The sequence below is a fragment of the Podarcis tiliguerta genome (assembly GCF_965153285.1).
Source record: "Podarcis tiliguerta genome assembly, chromosome: 5".
NCBI classification, from domain to species: Eukaryota; Metazoa; Chordata; class Lepidosauria; order Squamata; family Lacertidae; genus Podarcis; species Podarcis tiliguerta.
This window is the reverse complement of record NC_139538.1, coordinates 24,198,192-24,222,041: the sequence shown is the minus strand read 5'-3', so window position 1 is coordinate 24,222,041 and position 23,850 is coordinate 24,198,192. Positions and strand designations below refer to the sequence as shown.

Sequence of the window (23,850 nt, the reverse complement as noted above, 5' to 3'; positions counted from 1 at the left end):
TTTTTTAAAGCATTTTCTGAATTTTTTTTATATGTGTGTAGATTCCACCTTGCTGTTGTGGGCATGAAGGCTCACCAATTTACAACCGTGAGAAGTTTGTTTATCTAACATTAATCTCAGGGTCATGGGTTCGAGCCCCGCGTTGGGCAAAGGATACCATCCTGGCAACATTTTTTGCATGGATTTCTCAATAGGCATTCCTCCCTGCAACAGCATACTCAAGTGGCGAGTGCCAATATTTATGTAGCCAGGGTCGCTGAGAAGCAAGAAATAGGTTTTCGTATGCTTCATGGAAGAAGTAAAGAAAACGAAAAGAAATGACACAGAAGAGGCATAAAACCCCAAATAGCCCAATGAAGACAGTGCATGTGCAATAACTGTGAAATAACCACAGAATGTTGAGTGTTGGTTGGAAAGGGAAAATCGTGGTATTTAGAGTGGAATGCACCAGTTGGGAGGTAAGAAATAGCAGGCTTGAACCTCGATCAGAAGCAATTCTCCCCTCACACGTACATACACACTTCCACTTGCTTCCATACAAATAAACAAATGCCCACAAGCATTCTGCAGCTTTCGTCAGGCTCTCCTATAATAATTTATCTTTCGCCTGAATGCCTCACCCGAACTAGGTAATCCATGGCCATGACTTCATAGGCTGGGGTCCAAAGAACTGTGCAACTATTTCTGGATGCTTACAAAAGTTTGGGCTTGAGTTCCCCATTCCACAAAAGCCACTTTCAAACAGAACGGGTTTTCAAAAGCAAGCTTTTCATGCTGTGTTGCAGCCTGCTGTTCAAAGGAAAATGTCAAAAATCCCATTGGGCAAGCCCAAATGCCTGAACTAATTCTCTGGATCCTGGCCACTGCAAATAAAAGAGGGCTATAATCTGATGTGTAAACATCAAGAAGACAGCAGCTACTTTGAAAGAAAGGCAAGGCCACAGAAAACAACTGTTCCATATTTCAGGATCAGAACACTATAGAAGTATACAGGTTAGAGCTTCGTATTCTGACCGTGGAGGCCAGCGTTAAAATCTCCGCTCAGTCACGAAGCTCACTGGATAACATTGGGCCAGTCACCAACCCTCAGCTGAAGTTACCTCACTGAGTAGTTGTGAGGGTAGAGCCATTTAAGTCACCTTGAGAGCCTTGGAGGGGAGGTGGAAGATCAATGCAATAAGAAATACTGTATTTTTTGCTCTATAAGACTCACTTTTTCCCTCCTAAAAAGGAAGGGGAAATGTGTGTGCGTCTTATGGAGCAAATGCAGGCTGTGCAGCTATCCCAGAAGCCAGAACAGCAAGAGGGATTGTTGCTTTCACTGCATAGCGATCCCTCTTGATGTTCTGGCTTCTGAGATTCAGAATCCCCCCCCCCTTTTTTTTCCTCCTCCAAAAACTAGGTGCATCTTGTGGTCTGGTGCGTCTTATAGAGCGAAAAATACGGTAAATACAAGCAGTCAAGAGATGACCCCTTACCTCTGTAAATCTATCAGCTTCGAACGGTCTCTGGCATAAGGTTTGGAAAGGAGCTTTGTTGTGGGTACAGCTACCTTTTCTGGATCTGCACAGAACCATAAAGTATCGGCAAAGCTAACTTTGACAGCTTCGATGAGGACGTGCAAATAGTGAGCAGTATTATGGCCCATTTCTAGAAAAGTAAACCAGCACAAGCATCAGGTCAAAAGAATCACTCACCCATGAAAACTACAATTGACTACACAAGTAATAATTGCACTGAATTCATTCACAGACTATGTTCTAGATATAAGGGCCTAAGAGACATTGCAATATGTGGAGTGTGCCAAAGGGAGAAATATAACTTTTTTCCCCTGCCTCTATTCTCTTCCTCCTTCACCATCCACATTTGGCTATGTACACATTATTGGTTTAAAACGCAGTGAGGCTATTTTTTCACCTGTGTTTATAATCACTTTTGCACATTGTTGTGCATATCAGTTTGGCTGCATGTGCCTCCAAGTAGTCTACTGTCTGTTCACGCGGGTTTTGAAATCTACCGGTAATAGAACACATCAAAACGCAGTATTCCTCAATAAACTGCAGGATAGATGTGGAATATGGCAAATGTCATGTACAGAGTAAATGTGAGTGTGTACCAGTGGTGTAGCATGGGGGGTGCAGGGGGGGCCGGCCGCACCGGGCGCAACATCTGGGGGATAGGGTTAGGGGGCGCAAATCCACGGGTTAGGGGGCGCAAATTCACGGGTTAGGGGGCGCAAATTACTTGCCTTGCCCCGGGTGCTGACAACCCACGCTACGCCACTGGTGTGTACACAACCGCTGCCTTGCCCTCCCTCCCTCCCCCTGCCCCCACCCCTTTTCCTCCCCAAGCCAGTCTCCTTTCTGCACCCTGAACATGTTTCATCTCATGTGCTCCTGAGCAATGCCACCTCCAAGGCCCCTGGGACTCTTCCAGCAACCAGCGCTTCAAGCTAGAGGGCATGGACTCGAAACAATTGTTTGAGGGCTATTGTGTGACAAGTTTGCAGAGTTTGGATTGCTTGTCTAAAAGTGTCTTGAGACAAAATGGTGATGCAGAGTGAACAGAAAACATTCACACTTCCGACCCTGTTATTTATTTTGGTACATAAAAAAGGTAAAGTCACCTGCAATTTAAAAAATAACAACAATTAACAATTACTGCAGTGACTAACAGTAGTTTTGGTTTCAAATGGAGGCTTTTCTTCACCTAAAGCTGAAACAATTGGAATGTTTCTTCCCTATTTCCCCCCCCCCCCCCGAAGCAATAGGACTTTTTAAGATGCTGGTCATACCTTTCAAGTTGAAATTTTCTAAAATGTTCAGGGCTAATAATGCTGTTATTCCTTGCCCGTTCGGAGGGATCTCCCATACATTCAGACCCTGGAGAAGAAATAGTGGTTACTTCTCACACACTGAACACCAGCAAGGGAACAATAAAGAAAAGAGAAACTTTCCATGCAAGACACTGATGATTTTCAGTATAAAAGTCTTTCCTGCATTGCTGAATCAAGACCAAGACTGTGTACACACAAAACATTGAAAGCACCGTACATTTAAAGTTTGTTAAGGGTGCTGGGAGTTGTAGCTCTGTGAGGGGTCAGTGACTGTTCTCAGAATTCTTTTTTGGAGTATGATTTAAAAGGTAAAGGGGCCCCTGACCATTAGGTCCAGTCGTGACCGACTCTGGGGTTGTGGCGCACATCTTGCTTTATTGGCCGAGGGAGCCGGCGTACAGCTTCCGGATCATGTGGCCAGCATGACTAAGACGCTTCTGGCGAACCAGAGCAGCACATGGAAACGCCGTTTACCTTCCCGCCGGAGCGGTACCTATTTATCTACTTTTGCACTTTGACATGCTTTCGAACTGCTAGGTTGGCAGAAGCAGGGACCGAGCAACAGGAGCTCAGCCCATCGCAGGGATTCGAACTGCCGACCTTCTGATCGGCAAGTCCTAGGCTCTGTGGTTTAACCCACAGCACCACCCGCGTCCCTTGGGGTATGATTTAAATGCATGTAAATGCAGTAGCATATAGCAGAGGTGACTTCTGTAATTTGGCAAGCAACTTCACTTAAGTATGCAGTGGTTCAAAGCTCAGTTCCCAAATGCCTCTGTTATCATATGTTTCGGCTCCCGAACGCCGAAAACCCAGAAGTAAATGATCCAGTTTTCAACCATTTTTCGGAACCCGAACGTCTGACACGGCTTCCGCTTGAGTGCAAGAAGCTCTTGCAACCAATGAGAAGCCGCGCCTCAGTTGTCGAACATTTCGGAAGCTGAGCAGCCTTCCAGAACGGATTATGTTTGACATCCAAGGTTTGACTGTATACTATTTTAAATAAGTTTGATTTGCCCCCATACCTTCACCACACAAATCCTTTCTTATAACAACTGCCCTCGTCTACATCCAATTCTTAAAGCTAAAAAAAAAATTCCAGACCATTTCATACGCACAGTATATTTGCTGGTGGGAAACAATAAGGGGAAAGTCATAGTTCAATGATCAAGCATCTGTTTTGCATAAAGAAGAGGTAAAAGGTAAAGGTACCCCTGCCCGTACGGGCCAGTCTTGCCAGACTCTAGGGTTGTGCGCTCATCTCACTCTAGAGGCCGGGAGCCAGCGCTGTCCGCAGACACTTCCGGGTCACGTGGCCAGCGTGACAAGCTGCTTCTGGCGAGCCAGCGCAGCACACGGAACGCCGTTTACCTTCCCGCTAGTAAGCGGTCCCTATTTATCTACTTGCACCCGAAGGTGCTTTCGAACTGCTAGGTTGGCAGGCACTGGGACCGAGCGACGGGAGCGCACCCCGCCACGGGGATTCGAACCGCCGACCTTTCGATCGGCAAGTCCTAGGCGCTGAGGCTTTAAACCACAGCGCCACCCGCGTCCCATAAAGAAGAGACCCAGGTTCAAATCCTGCCCCAGAACTGAAATCTACGGCTGCCAGTCAGGGTTGACAAAAGCAGATCAATGGCCTGACTCAGCATACGGCAGCTTCCTACATTCCTAATATATCTTTCAAAAAACGTTTCAGAAATACTTAACTAGAGTGAAAGCAATGACACAAGATTTTCGAAGGACTATGGGTCTGAGTGAAGATACATAAATAACTCATGTATATTTAACTTTTGCTTCTTTGTTTAAACACATTACTCACTGTTCTCTCTGTGTGTGTGTACACATCCAATATGACTAATAGGTTTATTAGTAAGTATGGGCTTGGAAAGGCACTATTATTGGCAGTACTGGAATGGCACGAGTGCAAAACGTGACACACCTTCACTAATAATACGGTATCTGAGCTTCTCTTTTTCTTATGTGGGAACTCTGGCATCACAAGTTCCTCAGGCACAGACACTCTCAGAACTGCCCTGAGATTATTTGACACTCATTGAGTGTCACACAGGTATCAATACCTGATGACATTTTACTTGCAGTGTAAAGAGCTTTGACCAGGTTATATAAATGCAGGATTGCAATGTCTCTCCTTTCCCCGCTACCCAGTCAGAAAGGGGTTCCAGAGGTTTTGCCACTCAGTGATGTATGTCTATGTGCAAACATCTCTTGTTTGATCCATGCTCTCTTTCCATACCGCCGCTCACCTGTGCTGTGTGTTAAGAGATGGACTTCTTAACAACCAGGTAGAAGCTTGAAGAGGGTTAAACACCAGCTTCTGAATACTACAGGAGTTTTAGACTGCAATCATCTACTACAAACCTATCGGGGAGTAAAGACCCATTGAACTCAACATTTCACTTAAGTGGGTTGCCTTGGACTATACCAATTTTCTGAGCCCTGGGCCATGTGGCAGAGCTCCATTTATTTCAATTTCGACAGCAAGCATCAACCAGTTTTCCACATTTCTGCAGCAATTTGGTGTTTTTTTAAAAAAAATTCATTGGCATTTTGGTGCACTTTTCTCATAAATTTCTCTCTGTCTGCAGTTTTAACTAATATACATTTAGTATATCTGTCTGCAGTTTTAACTAATATACAACTAATTTCACATTTTTTGGAAGCAATTTTCCAAATACCGTATAATGCTTTTTTGTATATTATTTCCCCCAATATTTACATTTTATGTGCATTTCACTTTAATATATGTTTTTTTGTAAACACTGCTTGGTTGGAGAACTGCATCGCAAAATCTGAATAAGTGAAAATTTCAAAGGGTAGCTTTGCTTCTTCTTTTGGAAAGTGTGGGTTTGACTTTAAATGTGAACAGAACTGAAATTCTCCCTCCCTCCTAGTGCAGAGCATCTACAGAACTAACTAATTAAGCTTGTATTGGGGAAGTACAGTGGTGCCGCTTAAGACGAATGCCTCGCAAGACGGAAAACCCGCTAGACGAAAGGGTTTTCCGTTTTGGAGGTGCTTCGCAAAACGAATTTGCTATGGGCTTGCTTCGCAAGACGAAAATGTCTTGCGATTCCTGGGGTTTTTTTCCCCTCCCCCCCTTTTCCCCAAGCCCCTAAGCCGCTTAACAGCTGTTAGCTAAGCCGCTTGACAGCTGATGGCTAAGCCGCCTAACAGCTGATCTAAGCCGCTTATCAGCTGATCTAAGCCGCTAATAGCCTTTTAGCAGCTAATCCGCTAATCCCTTAAGCCTTTAATAGCCGCTAATAGCCTTTTAGCAGCTAATCCGCTAATCCATTAAACCTTTAATAGCCGCTAATAGCCGCTAAACCGCTAATAGCGCTAATCCGCTAATGGGCTTGCTTCGCAAGACGAAAAAAACCGCAAGACGAAGAGACTGGCGGAACGGATTCTTTTCGTCTTGCGAGGCACCACTGTACATGTTTCTATTGGTAGCTGCTACCGAAATTTGGCTCTCTCCCAAATCAAGCAGCTAGCAAGGGAAGGGGGCTTGGGGGGGGCGATAATTGCCAGAGGAAAAGTTAAGCATTGGTTTCCTTTCTCTATTCCAATTCAACTTGTCTTCTCCTTCCCACCCTCTCTCCAGTGCAAATGGCTCTCTTTCAAAGGAGTTTTGCAATAGTGAAAGGGCTTCCGTATAATGTGAACTTGTTTCCTTTGCATTTTAGGATGTACAAATGTAAAATAATCCAAATCTTTCTTTTTGTAATTGGGGTGCCTTGGACCATGATCGCTCCCAGACAGTATTTTGTGGCAAGAATTCACACAAGTACTGGAAATTTAGGTTTGTGCAACTGAAGTGGATCTGTTGCCCTTGCACAGCAGCAAATCCCCTTTTTTAAAAAATGAACTCTTTGCACTTAGGAAAGTGATGGGGAAAAGTGCTAAAAAGCAGGAGAGGAACAGATGATTAACGGGGAGTGTGTATAATTACTGCACAAGCAAATCAAGATGTATTCAAGATGAACATTCTTATCATATAACTCCCTGAAAACAAATAAGAACAAATGCTTAATAAGGACAGGACATAGTCTAACCTCCACATAAGCAAATCGAGAGGGAAGTGAAGTAAACAGGTTGTCTGTATGAACCAAATTTCAGAGGCCTAGCTCCCTGGGAAGTACCATGAATTTTAATAGACCTGTGATTCAGTCAACAAGCCCTAGGTGCCTTCATATTACCTACTGACTAGAAAAAAGAGGGGCAAAATTCACATGGTATGCCACCAGATTATACGGCACTTAAATTGAATTTGTTGAGGGTACACATAAAGAAAGTAACCACCTCATCAGATATTTCAATCATGAGCCCAATATGTTAGAGACACAAATTAGTGTTTAAGTCGACCTCTCAAGAACACTTCAACTGACCTCTTCTCTCTCGCTCTCTGCACACATTCCCTCAAAAAACTGATCACCCCTCAATGTATTTCCCATTATTTTCAAAGGAAACAACCACAGCCAAGTTCAGTTTTGAGAGCCTGTATTCATGGCATGGGTGGGTCTGGGAGGAAGGTAAGAGTCTGCCAGGCAATTTTATTACTGTATGAAAATTACAGGATGAAAAACAGAGGCTACAAAACAAAGGGGAGGGGGGGAAATCCCAAGAATGACCTGGCAAGGAAACCCCATTTTCTTTCCAACCTTGGCTGTGCCACTGGAAAGTACCGCTTTGAAGTATAAAGAGAAACACATTGAGTAAAAAGGCATTCCCGTTCACAGAAAATTGTGTGGGAGGGACAGAGAATGCAAAAGCTGGACCACCATTGTAGTGGATACTCCCAATTCTTCCATTACTGGAAGAATTCAACTGTGTGGCTGGACATGTGTCCAATTTTTAATATAAGCATTAGATATCAAAGGCTCAAAGCTTGTTAAAAGGTACTTTCAGATGCACTGGGAAATGGAACAGAGGCTTCTCAGCCATTGTTCCCTAGTTATGGGATGCTTTGTTTTGAAGGCTGCTGGAGCCTGATTCTTTTTTTAAATAAGGAGACTTAGGCTCAAGTAAGGTGTGTGTGTTTTAAGATGGCCATTTCCAGTGTGAGGTTGGACAGCAAGGCAAGAATATTTCTATGGTTCAGATTGAAACTCGGAGAAGAATTCAGAGTTCCTAATTATCACACTGAGGAGAGCCTTACAAACCTCGGAGGCTCTGAGCTCTCTGTATCTAGGTACCGTGTATCCAAGTTTCACCAATATCTCTGTTAGGGACTCACGAGACTGTGCTCTAGTTGCCCGTGATTAATTCCACAAACTCCATTCATTTTGGAACATTGCAATCACTGCCTTACCTTGTAATTTGTGACAATAGGTTTGACTTCTTCAGTGGCGTGGCTTTTCAGGTCCTCCAAATCCATCACTCCACCATTGCTCTGAATAACATCCACAACAGCTTTGGCCACACGGCCTTCGTAGAAGCCTCGTTTGCCAAGTTCTGCCAGCTCCTGGAAGAAGAAAATAATCTGGATTGGAAACTGCAAAAAAGGAAAAGCGTGTTTTTGGTGGGGGCAGAAATACTGTGCAATGTGACCTTGGATTCTGACAGTGACGCTTGCTTGCCTGGGTGGAGGGCAGAGCGGGGAGGGGGTGTCTATGAGTGTATATATAAACCAGGAAACAAGAACAAAGATAAAATTTACATTTGTTGCACTGTGCCATTTGCTGCTTATTAGCTGGGTAATTTGGCTCTCAGGTGTCTGGTTTGCCGAAGGAATGCACTACAGACTTGAACATCATCTTAGGTCACAGTTCAGTAGCGGAGGTTAATAAAAATAGTAGAGGCTTAGAAGAAATTCCGATGAAAGAAGAATGGCAGACAAAATTAATGGACTGTGCAGAATTAGATAAAATGACAGGAAGGATTTGAACCCTGCGGGACCAGAGATTTACAGAAAATTGGAATAAATATACGAACTATTTGAAGAGCACCTGTAATCAACAAATTACGCTGGTAGGACTACAAGAGGTTTTGTAAGGAGAAATATATGAAGCATTGCAAAGTAGAGAAAGAATAGAGATATTAGTTATGAGTTAAATGTAATTGTGGAAGTAAGAAATGTATATTTAGTATATGTATATGTATATTTAGTGAATAGATTGGAAAATTTTCAGATGTGATTGATGGAAGTCAAAAAAATGGTATAAGATATGAAAGTATGCTTAACTACTGTTGAAAATGATATGTTGAAAAACTAATAAAAATTATATTAAACACAAAAAACCACACAAAATAGTCAAGCCTTAAATCCACAAATAATTTGAGCCATTATTTAAGTAACTGAATGGAAAGCTTTGGTAGTTAAGAACATAAGAAGAAGAAGAAGAAGAAGAAGAAGAGGAGGAGGAGGAGGAGTTTGGATTTGATATCCCGCCTTTCACTCCCTTAAGGAGTCTCAAAGCAGCTAACATTCTCCTTTCCCTTCCTCCCCCACAACAAACACTCTGTGAGGTGAGTGGGGCTGAGAGACTTCACGGAAGTGTGACTAGCCCAAGGTCACCCAGCAGCTGCATGTGGAGGAGCGGAGACGCGAACCTGGTTCCCCAGATTACAAGACTACCGCTCTCAACCACTACACCACACTGGCTCTAAGAGTAGCCTGCTGGATCAGGCCAATGGTCCATCTAGCCCAGAATCCTGTTCTCACAGTGGTCAACCAGATACCTGAGGAAAACCAGGACAACAGAACATGAGCGCAAGAGTCCTGTCCCCTCCCAGGGCTTCCAGCCACTGTCATTCAGAATCATCACTGCATCTAGTTGTAGAGGTAGAGCACAGCCATCATGGTTAGTAGCCAGGTGTTTTTTTAAAAGCAATGTAGAAATAAGCAGAGGAATAAATAAGCCTCAAAAAATTGCTTATGCAGTCCTTTGTAGTCTTTTGGCAAAAGACAGCAAGAAGTTAACGGTGGTGGTATTGGTATCATAATTATTTCAAGAGTGTTTTCTGAAAAATCAATGGCTTTCATTAAAAGAGGGCAATGACTAACCAAGAATCTATGTAGATGGAAGCGGGAATTAGTAATCCTGATAGTGGAAAGGAGGGAGAAATCATTTTTCTCGATCCTTGTGCACTGTGTGTGTGTGCACGCACATGTAAGGCTGTTTCAGTTAGGCGCTTAAATAACTATGGATACCAAAATGACGAGATGTTCAAAAAGGGTGCCATGACTGTCTCGGCAAAGCCTTGGTCACTTGTAACACACATCAGCTGCACATTACACTCACAGCCTGCAAGTATATTCCTGCATTGTAGGGGATTGGAATAGAGGGCCCTCAGGGTTAAGCAATTTGCCCACCATGGAGCTACAATTCTCAGAGTTGTTTACCAATCAACCCCTCTTCCCAGGGAACCCTGGGAACCGAGAACAGAAGCTCTGTGAGGGGAATAGGGGTCTCCAAACAACTCTCAGCACCCTTAACAGCTTCCAGAATTCTTTGGGGGAAGCCGTAGCTACAAAAGTGGTATCGCAGGGTGGAATTCAGTGTCACATTATTATGGAAGTTCCATCTCCACAAGCGTTGCAGACTGCCGGACAGAACAACCCTGACCCCCATTCTCCCTCCCACAAGCTGTTCCTGCCCACCCACCCCCACAGTTTGGAGGGGCACAGGGCACATGGCAGAGGAGAAGGGCGAAGTCTTTGTGCTGATGGGCTGCATTAAATGAATGCTGCCCATTGTGCTCTGAACGTTTGGTGGCCCAAGCCATAGCTGGCAAGACCAACTATTCCAGAACCGTCCTTTCATGTGGTGGTAAAATGTAGTAACTTTATTAAAGCAAGGGTGAGCTGTCGCTTTAAAATTATAGCATGCACAGTAAATGAGTAGCTTCAGAAGTAAAGAGAGCACAATTAGGCACTTATGTACACAAAAGGAAACTGCCTGTCACTCCTGACGCGATTTCAAAGAAGAGCAACTTCAACGCCAGTCATTCAAAGGGGATATTAAGTTGTTGGTACCAGGCACCAACAAGACAAAAGGGCATGTGTCATTCCCCGTGTTTAAGCAAATAGTGTACCATCCTCTATGTACCAGGTTACCACCTGGCACCAATTTGTTAAATATTAACAGATGAAATTGGCAGGTCAAGAAAGGCTCATTCCTCAAGTGAGATAAACCCTGTAGGAGAGGGATCTCTCTCATCTAACGCACTGACTCTTGAAAGTCATATATCCTTTGTTGTTTATGTGTCATTTGTGCACTTATTATCATGTTAGATGTTTGTCTTTCGTTGTACTCAAGAGCCGTGGTTTCCAAAATTCCCAACAACAACAACAACATTGCTTATGTAGCAGAGAAATGCACTGTATTCCCTGCTGCACTTTTGAAACATCACCTCCTGTGACAGAAAGTAGATGCCTAAGACATTGTTGTTTACGCACACAACACCCCCTAGTGAAACAGAAATACCTGAAGTTATTGGCTAGAAACAAAGAGTTCTCTGCAGACTGCTTTGTATAATTATCTATTTCAGCATGCATAGACAATATGTTCGACACACATCACAATGCACAGTTTGTGTACTCCCAGCTTCATTTGGGAGGAAATTATCTCATGTGAAGTGTATCCAACAGAGGCTAATTTCATCATTTCTATACAGTTCTCTGTAAGAGATCCAAAATCGGCCTCAAAGATATTCAAAAACAGGGATGGAGGCCTGGACTCCCTTAGGTGACAGCTGACTTTTTCAGATGAAAACAGGGTTGTATACCAGGTTGCTCACTGTTCACAGCTTTCATCCTTTTGTGAGTGAATAGCATTTCTGAATTCAAGCAGTATCAAGCACCGCACACATCGATCTAAGCAAATGTGACCAAGGCTATGGCCGGCAAACAAGAAGCTCACAAATCATTTGCCATGGCAACAGCAATGTTGAACTTCTATTTCACATTTAGTTTCCAAAGGAGATTGTAACATGGAATTCTGTTCAAAGAGAAAATACCCCCCCCCCCCAAAAAAAAAAATTTCACTGGACATGCTCTTTGGATCTATGTCAATTCTCTTCACACATTCGCTGTTTTAGGGTCATGCATTTGTGGGATTTGAGTTTTTATTGAGCATAACATTTCATCTATCTGCTGGGTGACTCTGCTCACTGCAAGGCTCTGCAATGAAGTGGAATATTTGTACCAAGAACATATAATTCAAGGCCCATATGTGGTTTAAATTTGCTGAACGTAGAATTTATGTGCTAAGATCTTTTCATTTCCCCTTTACGTTCAGCTACCTGGCCCTGATCCCTCCCAGTTCTCCATGCCATCACAGCAGCTAAGTCAATAACAGCTACTGGGGCCATTTGCTATCACCAGTGAAAGCCCAAGGCGACATCAAAGTAGCTCAGCCAGTGGCATCAAGAGATACAGAAAGACAGAGGGAACTGTCTTTCAAAGGAGTGAACCGTTTTGAGGAGAGGACCAAATATACCTGCAACCCATGGTCTGTGCATATGTTCATCGTATATTAAATTATATTTGCATGTTTTAAAACTGTGGATAAATGTTATCCACAACTCTTGAGTGTAGGGAAATGAATACATTGTGGGTGGAGGAAACAACCCAAATTGGTTATGAAGTATAGGTTAAATGCGTTACATTAATCCAAGTTGAACAATGGAAGGGAATTAAGCATGACAAGTGATTAGTTTGAATCCATCTTCTCAGCCTATAGTGTTCTGTTTACTGATTTCTATGAGATTGGACTCTGAACAGCTTCTCAGCCTTACATTAGCTCCTCAGTAAGGTTAAGAGGCAGTATTTGTTAGCCCGCAGCATACTGACATTTATAACTATCAGAAAAAATGAAAAAGGGAGATGCTGCTGAAGAATATTCAGATACAGCCTCCAAATCTCTTATGCTTAGTGGAAACCAAGTTAACCTGGAAGCAAATTCAATTGCTGCGGAAATAAAATTAAATTTGATGTACATTACTGTCATTCCCCACTAACTTCCTTGCATAGCGTGAAACATTTCTCTTTGGATAAATACCAGCCTTCATCATTCCCATGGACAACACGTCTCACTTCCTCTCTAAAAGCACAGATGGAGAAGGGGGCAAGGGAAGGAGCATGGGGTCTAATCCCACAACGAGTACTGCCCTGATCTGATCCTGTCTCTGTTCAACATGTCAGCAAAATACCACTTCCTAGATGGCATGCGCCCAACATCCCTTCAAGATCAGAGCAGGAAAAGGATATGAGTCAATTACCTGCACCAGGGCAGAAACGAAGGGTCAAAGAAGACACAACATGAAATGCAGCATTGGAAAGATTGTATAGAATCGTAGAAACGTACAGTTGGAAGGGACCACGAGGGTCATCTAGTCCAATCCCCTGCAATGCAGGAATCCTTTTGTCCTCGAACCCACAACCCTCAGATGAAGAGCCTCATGCTCTACCAACTGAGCTATCAGATTAGGATTTAAAAAGAAAAATAGTAATAGGTGACAGAAGAGACTGATTCTTATTGGGGATGCAAGGTATGAGGAAGGAAGAATTAAACATCAATTTAATTGAGACCATAGAATGTAGGGAGGGGAGATTTAGTCCTTCCCTCACCCCCTTACTGCTCTTACCCCTCCTAGTGGTCCCGCCAGTGTCAGCTACAGCTTTCTTTCTAAGACTAATAGCAGTGTGGGTGGGGTGGTTTTTCCCCTTAAAATCATGGTTGGGGAAGAAAGGGTTGAATCTCACCTCGTGTGCTGCAGTCCCAATAAAACTGGCCCCTCTGTGCCAATCCTATATATATATGCAGTGTTTTCTAATTTTAAACCACTTTGAAGTTTTGTTTTTGTTTTTACAATCAATCAGTAGATGCATTTGGTATAACACCTAGTTTGACCCTTGATTTTCTCCTCCTTTTTTGAACCAATCGTGTACTTAAAATACTGAGATTTGAGGCAGAACACCTTGTAGGCTTTTGTATGGTAAGTTCCATGACACCAAACAGTTTTATTCCCTCTACACCACACTGAATTATATGGAATTCAAATTGCCATACAGTAAAACACAGTGTATATGAAATAGAAGGAGTAAAGATACAGTTAGAATTCATACAGCATCTAGCAAAGCACATTACAAGAGGCAGAAAATAATTAAGTAGTCTGCCAAGGCTCTTGGCACTTTTCAAAAGATCTGGGGCGGGGGGTAAGGCAGTTTGGAAATCACTGTTCTAGAAGAGCTTGGAAGAAAAGCTTCTTCGTGATCCCTGAAATCTCTCAAGTGATTGACCAAGAAATACTTCAGGCACCAAGAGTTCATCCACCAGCAGTTCCACACTTGCAAAGGGTTGCCAGTATAGTATCATAATACAGTGGTACCTCGGGTTAAGTACTTAATTCGTTCTGGAGATCCGTTCTTAACCTGAAACTGTTCTTAACCTGAAGCACCACTTTAGCTAATGGGGCCTCCTGCTGCTGCCGCGCCGCCGGAGAACAATTTCTGTTCTCATCCTGAAGCAAAGTTCTTAACCCGAGGTACTATTTCTGGGTTAGCAGAGTCTGTAACCTGAAGCGTATGTAACCTGAAGCATATGTAACCCGAGGTACCACTGTATCAGCCAGCCAGCATTGACATCAGAAGTTTCCACACTGCATGGCACCTGATATCTTCTTAGAACACATTTGCAGGACGTACAGCAATACGCATCCCATCTCATCCATGGATACAAGCAGTCACCTGAAAGCGATTCCTGAGATTGCAACAGCTGTAAAAATGGGCTGCTGCCACTGCCCTGGTTGCTGCCAGGGTTTCTGTGATTATGGCACTCAGGCTACATCTACATGGCAGTTTATTCAATTTTCCTGACATTTCCCTACCTGTTAATTTCTGCATCGTATCTGAGTTTCTGCACAACGTTAAAAACCACTTCTGGAAATATAGTGGAACATAGATCTGGTTTGGAACTCGTTTCCATGTTATTTCTGAACAGATCTTTTTCTGGAAGCAAATAACATGAAAACGAACGCTGAATTTGTGCTACATTCCGCTGTATTTCTATAAGCAGATTTTACACCGTGCGAGAGCTCATATATAATGCAGAAATGAACGGCTGGGGAAATGTTGGGAAAACCAAATAACCTGCTGTTTGAATGCAGCCATAGTTCTGAGCTGAGGACACTGGGCTCAAGAGAGTTCAGCTCACCTTAAAAGTGTCTGCCAAAAAGGGATTGCAGAAGACTTGTCCGTGATCAGGTGCTTGGCCATCAATCAGCAGGTCCTTCCCATGTGGGTTGCCAGGCGCCTGAAGAGCATGAGCATTTTTCTTCCAGCAGTAGGAAGCAATTTCTGAGACTGGGAAGCCCTTCTCAGCCAGGTCTATAGCTGGCTGCAGAATTTGCCGCATGGAAAGCTGGACCGGGAAATATGCCACAATTACTTTTCCATCTAGATGTAACATTTGAAATGTACGCGTGTCTGATTAAAAACATTCCCAAGGCCCTCCTCTTTACAAAAATTAACCCTATAAACAAAGCTGTTCAATAGACTATCGATAAATAGTAAAGTGGGAGAAAATATTAAACGACCAAAACACTCCCAGGTCTCTATGACTGTGAATATAAGTTTGAAAATAAGCTGACAATCTGGCAAAATCTCAGAAGTCAGGTGGGGAGGCAGAGTAACAATTCTAGTGATGGGGGAGGAGATTCCGTGGCCTGTATTTCTCCTTGCATTTCTGTATATCTGGAAGGAGTGGAAGAAATTGTGCATAATAAACTAAATCAGCAAATTCAGATTATTATTATTTTTTTAAAAAGCGCAAAATATAGTTGCTTTAAAAGAACAAAAAATCTGACAAAAAGAAACAGTTTGGGTTATGCTATATTCCTAAATCTGCATGTTCATTTGGGGTTCACCTTTTTGCTTCCATGCAGAGCAACAGCATCACACCAGCCAGCTGCCGCACCAGGTACGGTGACGTTGTGTGCATGTAGTGGAGGGGGACGGTTTGCCTCGCTGAAGCCGTGCTCTTTTAGCAGCTCAAGGGTCAGGGCCTGCGGAGACCGACCGCTGCAAAGCAAACAGAGATCCACATGGAAACCGAATTACAAGCATACTGAAAAGATAAAAGGGGGGAAAAGAGAATCCATTTGACCTTATTTTAAAAAGTTTGATGATGGTGCTACAGTTTCTAGGCACGGCACTGTAACAGTGCTTAGAAGCCTCCTGGCAACAGCCTGGAATAATGTTGAACATTTTCCAGGGCATTTTCACAGAAATGATTCATCAAAGGCTGAAATTCTGCCATCTTTATTTCCAGAAACTCTTATTAGATACACCAACCAATTGCTTTTCTTAAAATGGCCTGTTTCAAACCACTATTCTCAAGATATTACATTAATTCAGCAACACAGAAACAGATGTTCTTAACCCATACAATGCTCTTAACCCTACGAACTAGAATTGTTAGGTCCAAACCCTCGAAGAGCTTCTGTACCAGTAATATACGGGTCAGGAACTGCCAGCCTGTGGGCCAGACATTGCCCCTGGGACCTCCCAGTGTCCCCTCTAGACTTGGAAAAAAGAAGTCTTTGGCTGGAGCCAATAGATATTTTCAAGCCTAACAGTAGAGCATGGAGGCATTTTCAGAGTGTGTTTCACAGCTGGAAGGGGGGAAAGGTAATCGTTTTCCTATTACTCATGCTGCCAACAATGCCCCACCAAGTCCCCAAATGCCCTGTTGGCCTGAAAACAAATCTATTGGCTCCGATGGGCGGCTGCCTCCCCATGCCTCATTGTTGTGGGTTATGGGTGATTAAGTCTCCCTTCCGCAGCTACAGTCTCCAGGAAGATCACCCCTTCACCATGAAATAAGACTTGGGGATGAAACGAAGCTACTTTTCCCCAAAACCTAATTGCTGGGGGAGAAACGGTATTTACTTATGTATGCATGTGAGTTAAAGTGCAATGTGTATTCCCAGCACTTGCATGAGGCTCCCAGAAGGTTGGTCAAGATAGAATGCAGCCCTCTAGCTGGCCTGCTGTAAAAGCTACTCAAAAGGGTGGTATCTTCTGTCACCATAGTCCTTTGATCTGGCAACTGTGGCTATTGGCTGACTATTCCTGTCTTAGGCACATAGCCCAGTTTCGATGGCTGATAGAAGGCGGTTTGCTGATAAGTGGGAAATCTCTCCCATGTGTTTGAATGAGAAGCTTGAAGAAGGCAATACACATACACACACACACTCCAGCTAGCAGAGAGGAAGAGAATGTATGAGCTTTTAATAGAAAATGTGTCTGTCCCTGATGCACAGATCCCCACAAGTCAGGAGTGCTCTGATGGTGTTTCCTGCTTGGCAGGGGGTTGGACTCGATGGCCCTTGTGGTCTCTTCCAACTCTATGATTCTATGATTCTCTGCCCTTCACTGCCCCACCTTATAGCTCCTGTATACATTAAAAAAGCCACAATATGTCTTGTTGCACTACCCAAACCCAGATTGTGGTTTGTTTCAAACAAATCATGAGCGATAAGCCAGAAATAAACCAAGAAACGAACCTTCAGTTGAAGGTTCAGTTGAAACAAACAAGTCTTGGTCTGGGTTCGGACAACATGACAAGCCATACTATGGCTTGTTTGAGGTGCGTGAGTGCTGTGGGAGGAGGGAGGATTTGCATAGGGCCTGTGCAGCAGGAGGGAGGCACACTCATATTTGAAACATGGCTTAATACATAAACTGTCACAGCACATGAACCAAGGGTGGGAGTCAACTAAGTTATTGCATTTGCAAAATGAGGTCCGCTCACGCAACAAGACTTCTCCCTGCACTGCCTAAATCTGCTCTGCGAGTTTGAGGGAACCACCAGAACAGGTTTAGGGGTCATGTGGGGGAGAAGAGGGTGGAAAAGTCTTGTTGCAAAAGTTGACCTTGTTCCCCACATGCACGCGCCACTTAGTGCAATGTTGCTCTAAGGAGTTTCCTGTTTCTTTGTGAAAGGTTCCTGGGAGGGAAAAAAATAATCAGAGGAATTTCAGCATGTCCTGCTCTCTGCCCTTGGACTACAGCAACAGGAACTGAAGAGCACCTGGACCTGATACTATCCTTTTATAGCATCTTCCTATTAATATTCAACTTAGCCCTAAAGGGCAGCTATTCCTCTGCAGCGGCGAAAAGTTGAATAGCATATGAATGTAGGAAAATCAGAACAAAACGAAAAGGAAATGAGGTGCAAAGCTGGATTCTGACCTCCTGGTTAAAATGAAAGTCTTCCCCATATGAAACCAGAACTGCAGACACTCTGTCCACCAGGATGTTTGCACAAAATCATTATCAAGTTCAGCTTATGCACACAAGCCTGAAGGCACACACTAAAACTGGACAAACACCATTTGTAGACATTGCAAACAGGCTCGTGATAAGTGTGGCAAGCCTGAACAAAACCACTAAACTGAGCCCCGTTATATATGTGGAATTCCATTGAGAAATTCTGTCCAAGTAATCTGTATCTGCTTATTTTCCAGCAGTCGAGCTAGTGGCAACAAGCTGGTTTGCTGCGCTTTAATGACTCTCCATTTGCCACAGTTTCCAGCCACTCCCCTTCCCAAGCTTCCCATAGTTGCCAGTGTGATCCAGCAGATAGAAGGTTGAGCTTCAGTCCGGAAAACCTGGATTCAGACCTGTGCTTTGAATTCATTGTGTGTCATGAAGAAAGTCACATAATCTTGGCTGGCCAACTGTCCTACTTCAGTGGGACTTAACCCCAGGAAAGAGTACACAGGACTGCAGCCCTAGTCTAGCATTCTGTTTCCTGTAGTAATATCACCTACAATAAAATGTATGATGTCAGAAAAGGAAGTGGCATCTCTTCACTCTACAACCTGGCTGCCATTCACAGAGGAGTGCTCTTAGGACAGTGATGGCGAAACTTTTAGAGACCGAGTGCCCAAACTGCAACCCAAACCCCACTTCTTTATCACAAAGTGCCAACACAGCAATTTTACCTGTATATCTCATTTTTTCTGTGTGTTTCACGCTTCTTCTTTATGACTGATGTTGTAATAAATAATCCTTCAAAAATGTTATTGCATTACATTCTTCATTAAATTATCTTTTCATTGAGATATAATTTTATGGTATAACTCGGTGCTTTTTTTCTAAAAAAAATGTTTAGGGATACTCTTGTTTTGACTCAAGAAAATCACCACCAGGGGAAAAATAAATACAGTGAATTTCTTCTCCCATTAAATTCACAAACTGTTTAGGGGTATGCGTCCCCCTGTGTCCCCACAGGAAAAAAGGACTGTTATTACTCCAAAACAAAGTGGTGTTATGAGCCATCAAACCTCAGAAATACATTTTTTCTAGAAGGTTCCACAATTTTGGCCGCTAGTGTACACTGGAGGGCTGTACTAAGAGCCACCCTCTCCCAATTTTTAGTATGAGAAAATAATGGTTGTCTGTGTGTGCACATACAAACAAACAAACAAACCCAGACAGATGGGCAGGGTATAAATAATAATTCTTATTATTATTGTATTTTGCCTTTTCTTCGGATGCCGTTTGATTGCAGTCTCCACGAAATGAATTTCTCTGTTGGCTTCTGCGGCAAAGCCCAGCAAACATACAAACCAAGCAGCCCCTTCTTAGGCTACCATCTTTATATGCTTACTGACCCTGGGAGTTAAGCCCTGCTGAACTCAAGGTGGCTTACTCCCGAGTAGGAAAAACAGACTGGTGGGAGGCCCAGGCACATCAAAAGTCAATGACTGCTCAGCCCCTCGTTCACTTGCCAGGCCCTGGTGCCACAGGTTTTGAATGGTGCAAGCCCATTCTCCTGCTCCCCCCGCCCTGGCACAGAAGCTATGGCCCTGGTGCCACAGGCTTTGGGCAGTGCGCATGAGCCCTCCTCTCCTCCTCCCCTACCCCCGGAACAGAAGCGACGGTCCTGCATGCCCAGAGAGAGGGCTCTGAGTGCCCTCTCTGGCACACATGCCATAGATTCACCACCACTGTCTTAGGACTCAGCTACATTACGGGTTTTTTTAAAGCGTTTTAAATACTGTATGTCATAACACTGTTGACACCAGATGGCGCTGTGGAGTCCCATCTTTTGGCAATTATGAGGTTATAACACGTTTTCCTGAAATGTTTTTTTGATGTGTCTAGATCCAGCCTTGGTCCTCTCATTTCTCGGCCCCTACTCTCAAACCAGCAGCAAAAAGGTGGTTTTTGAGGGTGAGTGGGGGAGTAGAAATTACAAAGAGAGAAATCCTAGATGTACAGCTTACCCCAGCATGTAACTGAATACAACTATATTTTCTAATACGTAACACAATACAACAACTCTCTGCCCTAGTACATAGCAGAATACAACAACTGCTCATGTGCACGCACTCTCTCGCTCTCTCTTTCTCTCTCTGGTACTTACCTTCCATTGAGACCATGTACCTGTTTTGTGCTTGCGTCATAATAGAGGCAGAAGCAGTCTCCACCTATGCCGGTACTGCATGGTTCAGTAACATTTAAAGCAGCTGCTACTGCTACAGCGGCATCTGCAGCATTGCCACCATTCTTTAAGATATCTGCAACAGAGATATGCTCATTAAAAAGAACAACAACCAACAACAACAACTCTAAACTAATAGTGACTCGCAAACCAAAACAGGGTGTGTCACTTTAGGAAGTGTTAGAATCACAGGATCCTAAGAATTAAAGAAAGCCATGTGAATGCTCATTTTCAACTGTAATTGAAATGATTTCAGAATGGTTTTGTATGCCAGAAGAGAGGAAGCACGAGTGAGTTACACTTCCTAAATTGTGGAAACCTCAGCCAGGAGATCTTCAGTATAGCCCTGCAACCCAGATTAGTCATAGGGGTCTAAAGAGGCACTGACTTAAGTCTGGAGCCAACCCACTGAATGTCAGATACGACCCACAAAGGGAAAACCAACATTTCACCCATTAAAATAAGAGCGGAACTAATTACCGAGGCCTATATTTGTTGCGAGAGGCTGGCTTGACGCAACGCAAGCACTACTGCAAACCACCGGGGACCTCCGAGAACAGAAATTAAGATGTGGCATCCTTTTCGGAAGAATATACAACATACACAAAAAGAAATGGGTATTAAAAGGAAAACCTGAACTAATGAACAAAAATAAATGTGAACCCCAAAATCAAATGGATGCAAATGGACCCATATAAAACTTCACAGAGTGCTGCAAAACTCAAATTGTTGTGTCCAATATACCTTACACTTATATGTACTGAAGTTACATCATGTTACCATATTTTATGTAAATCCCTCGTTTTCATTTGGCAAGTGAAATTGAACTCCCCAAGCAATATCATTCTTACTCCCAAATTCCCTTGAATTCAACAATAAAACAACTGTTAATTAAATGAGTATAATCCCCCCCCCCCAGGTTCAAAATTCAAGTTGAGGAACAAACTTGATCCACAATTTCTCTCTCACACACACACGATTTTCACCAACCGAAGTTAGGCTGTGTCAGATTCAAAGCCATCCTGATGGCTTCTTATTCAAACCTGAGAATTCTGAACACGGGAATGCTGTTTTTTGTCTACCAAAATTGGACTTTAGCAGTAACACAGTGCAAACACAGTTGCTTATATGTGCTGATCCAAAGGCTCGGATTGTGGTTCTGTTGCTTGATATAGTGCAGCACATCTGTCCATGCAGAGGGAAAGCTCAGTGAGTACAGGATGAGACTCTTAATCTCAGGGTCAGGGTTCTGAGCCCCATGTTGGGTAAAAGATTTCTGTATTCCAGGGGGTTGACTTAGATGACCCTCATGGTCCCTTCCAACTCTACACTTCTACAAATCTGATTCTATAACAACAACAACTCCCATTGCAACAGTTTGTTAGAGCAGGCCCCACTTGTTCTGTAATAATGTGTGTATCCAGCAGAAAGGTGCAGGTACTTGCTGAGAAGCAATTGCAGCCCCTCCAATAATCCTTCATTTCAGGACAAGGAAGGTATCAGTGGTGCCATATGGACAGGACCTTGGGGGCAGAGGTCCACAGTCCCACTCAGCAGAATAGGGAGGGGCAGAATAAGGAGGGGCACATTATTACCTAAAGAAGAGAGAGAATAATAATAATGTAACAATGTAATAATGTAACAATGTAATAATGTAATAATGTAATAATGTAATAATGTAATAATAATTTATACCCCACCCATCTGGCTGGGTGGCTCCCAACAGAACACTAAAAACAGAAAAAACTTCAAACATTAAAAACTTCCCTAAACAGGGCTGCCTTCAGATGTCTTCTAAAAGTAAGATAGTTGTTTATTTCCTTGACATCTGATGGGAGGGCATTCCACAGGGCAGGCACCACTACTGAGACGGCCCTCTGCCTGGTTCCCTGTAGCAATGAGGGAACTGCCAGTAGGCCCTCGGAGCTGGACCTCAGTGTCCGGACTGACTGATGGGGGTGGAGACGCTCCTTCAGGTATACTGGGCCGAGGCCGTTTAGGGCTTTCAAGGTCAGCACCAACACTTTGAATTGTGTTCAGAAACGTACTGGGAGCCAATGTAGGTCTTTCAAGACCTGTGTTATGTGGTCTTGGCGGCCACTTCCAGTCACTAGCCTAGCTGCCACATTCAGGATTAGTTGTAGTTTCCAGGTCACCTTCAAAGGTAGCCCCACGTAGAGTGCATGGCGGCAGTCCAAGCAGGAGGTAACCAGAACATGCACCACTCTGGCGAGGCAGTCCACAGGCAGATAGGGTCTCAGACTGCATACCAGATGGTCCAGAGTCTACACACCACTCTTAGAAATTAGTCACTAGTGATTAGGCTCACAGGTGTGGGGAACCTTTGGTCCTCCAGATGTTGCTCAATAGCAACTCTAATCATCCCTAACCCTTGACTCATAGGAGTTGTAGCCTGGCAGCATCTGAGGCACCAAAGCTTCTCTTGCCCTGAAACAGTACCTCCTCCCTACTAGACAGTCCTGCCTGGGGACTTCTGCCAGAAGTGGAGTTTTGTGCATGAGAGATGCTGGATAAAGCATCTCAGTTGGATGGTACAACATGAATACAGTGGTACCTCTTGTTACGTATTTAATTTGTTCCGGAGGTCCGTTCTTAACCTGAAACTATTCTTAACCTGAAGCACCTCTTTAGCTAATGGGGCCTCCCGCTGCTGTCGCTGTGCCGCTGGAGCACGATTTCTGTTCTCATCCTGAAGCAAAGTTCTTAACCCGAGATACTATTTCTGGGTTAGTGGAGTCTGTAACATGAAGCGTATGTAATCTGAAGCGTATGTAACCCGAGGTACTCTTAATCTCAAGGTCATGGGTTGAAGCCCCACGTTGGGCAAAATATATATATATTAAAAACATCCTATACATTGCAGGAAGTTGGGAGTTGATGATCCTCGTGGTCCTCTCCAACTCTACAATTCTGCGAAGCGTTTTCGTTTTTGAAACGTCCAACTTCTCCGGCTTAAATAGCAGCTGTCCATCGCCTTCCGGGCACAAAAGGGGCGGGGGGGGGAGCGCGAAGGCAGCATTCCCCCGACAGGCTATATACTCAATTGGATATGCTGAGCTGCTGCTTTGGGGTTTTCTTTCTGCAGCTAAGTAAACGGAGGAGAAGCCTCAGGACTGGGCGGCGAGGAAGCGGAGGCGAGCAGCGCTCGGGTTTCCAAGGCGTGGCTCAGCTGAGCCTTGCCAGCTGCTGCTTAGCCGCTTCTCGCGCCCCGAGGGCAAAGGTTGCCCCTCCTTCTGTGCCTCGACGCCCAGGCAGCCCCAGCCACGCGCCCGTCTACTTTTTAACGGACCTACTTCTGACAGAAAACAGAAAGGGGTGAAAACAAAAACGGAGCCAGCCGCCAGGGATCACTTTCATGCGCGCGCGCGCGCTCTCTCTCCTCGCCCTCCCAGACGCCCCTCCTACCTGGAGCGCGCTTGGAGAGGAGAAGCAACAGCAGCAACGTCGTCCTGACGGAGACGAAGAAACAGCTTTGGCTCGCCTCACGTGACCGCGGAGCACGTGACTCCG

The 23,850-nt window shown here is 44.0% G+C and overlaps 1 protein-coding gene across 4 annotated transcripts in view; it reads right to left on the bottom strand.

The window, feature by feature from the left end:
• Nucleotides 1–23,850, bottom strand: part of LOC310678614 (glutathione hydrolase-like YwrD proenzyme) — a 29,638-nt gene extending 5,788 nt beyond the window's left edge. Inside the window, exons 1-8 of one of the 4 annotated variants that reach the window (XM_083442768.1) lie at nt 23,746–23,850; nt 20,800–20,897; nt 20,242–20,395; nt 15,731–15,884; nt 15,019–15,225; nt 8,172–8,324; nt 2,795–2,882; nt 1,479–1,650 (exon numbers count right to left, since the gene is read on the bottom strand). In XM_083442768.1, the coding sequence (XP_083298894.1) occupies nt 1,479–1,650; nt 2,795–2,882; nt 8,172–8,324; nt 15,019–15,225; nt 15,731–15,884; nt 20,242–20,395; nt 20,800–20,896 (1,025 nt within the window). In that variant the 5' untranslated portion in view covers nt 20,897; nt 23,746–23,850. Of the gene's footprint in view, nt 1–1,478; nt 1,651–2,794; nt 2,883–8,171; nt 8,355–15,018; nt 15,226–15,730; nt 15,885–20,241; nt 20,396–20,799; nt 21,717–23,745 lie in introns of those variants that run through there. The other 3 variants (XM_083442766.1, XM_083442767.1, XM_083442769.1) reach the window with 3 other exon arrangements.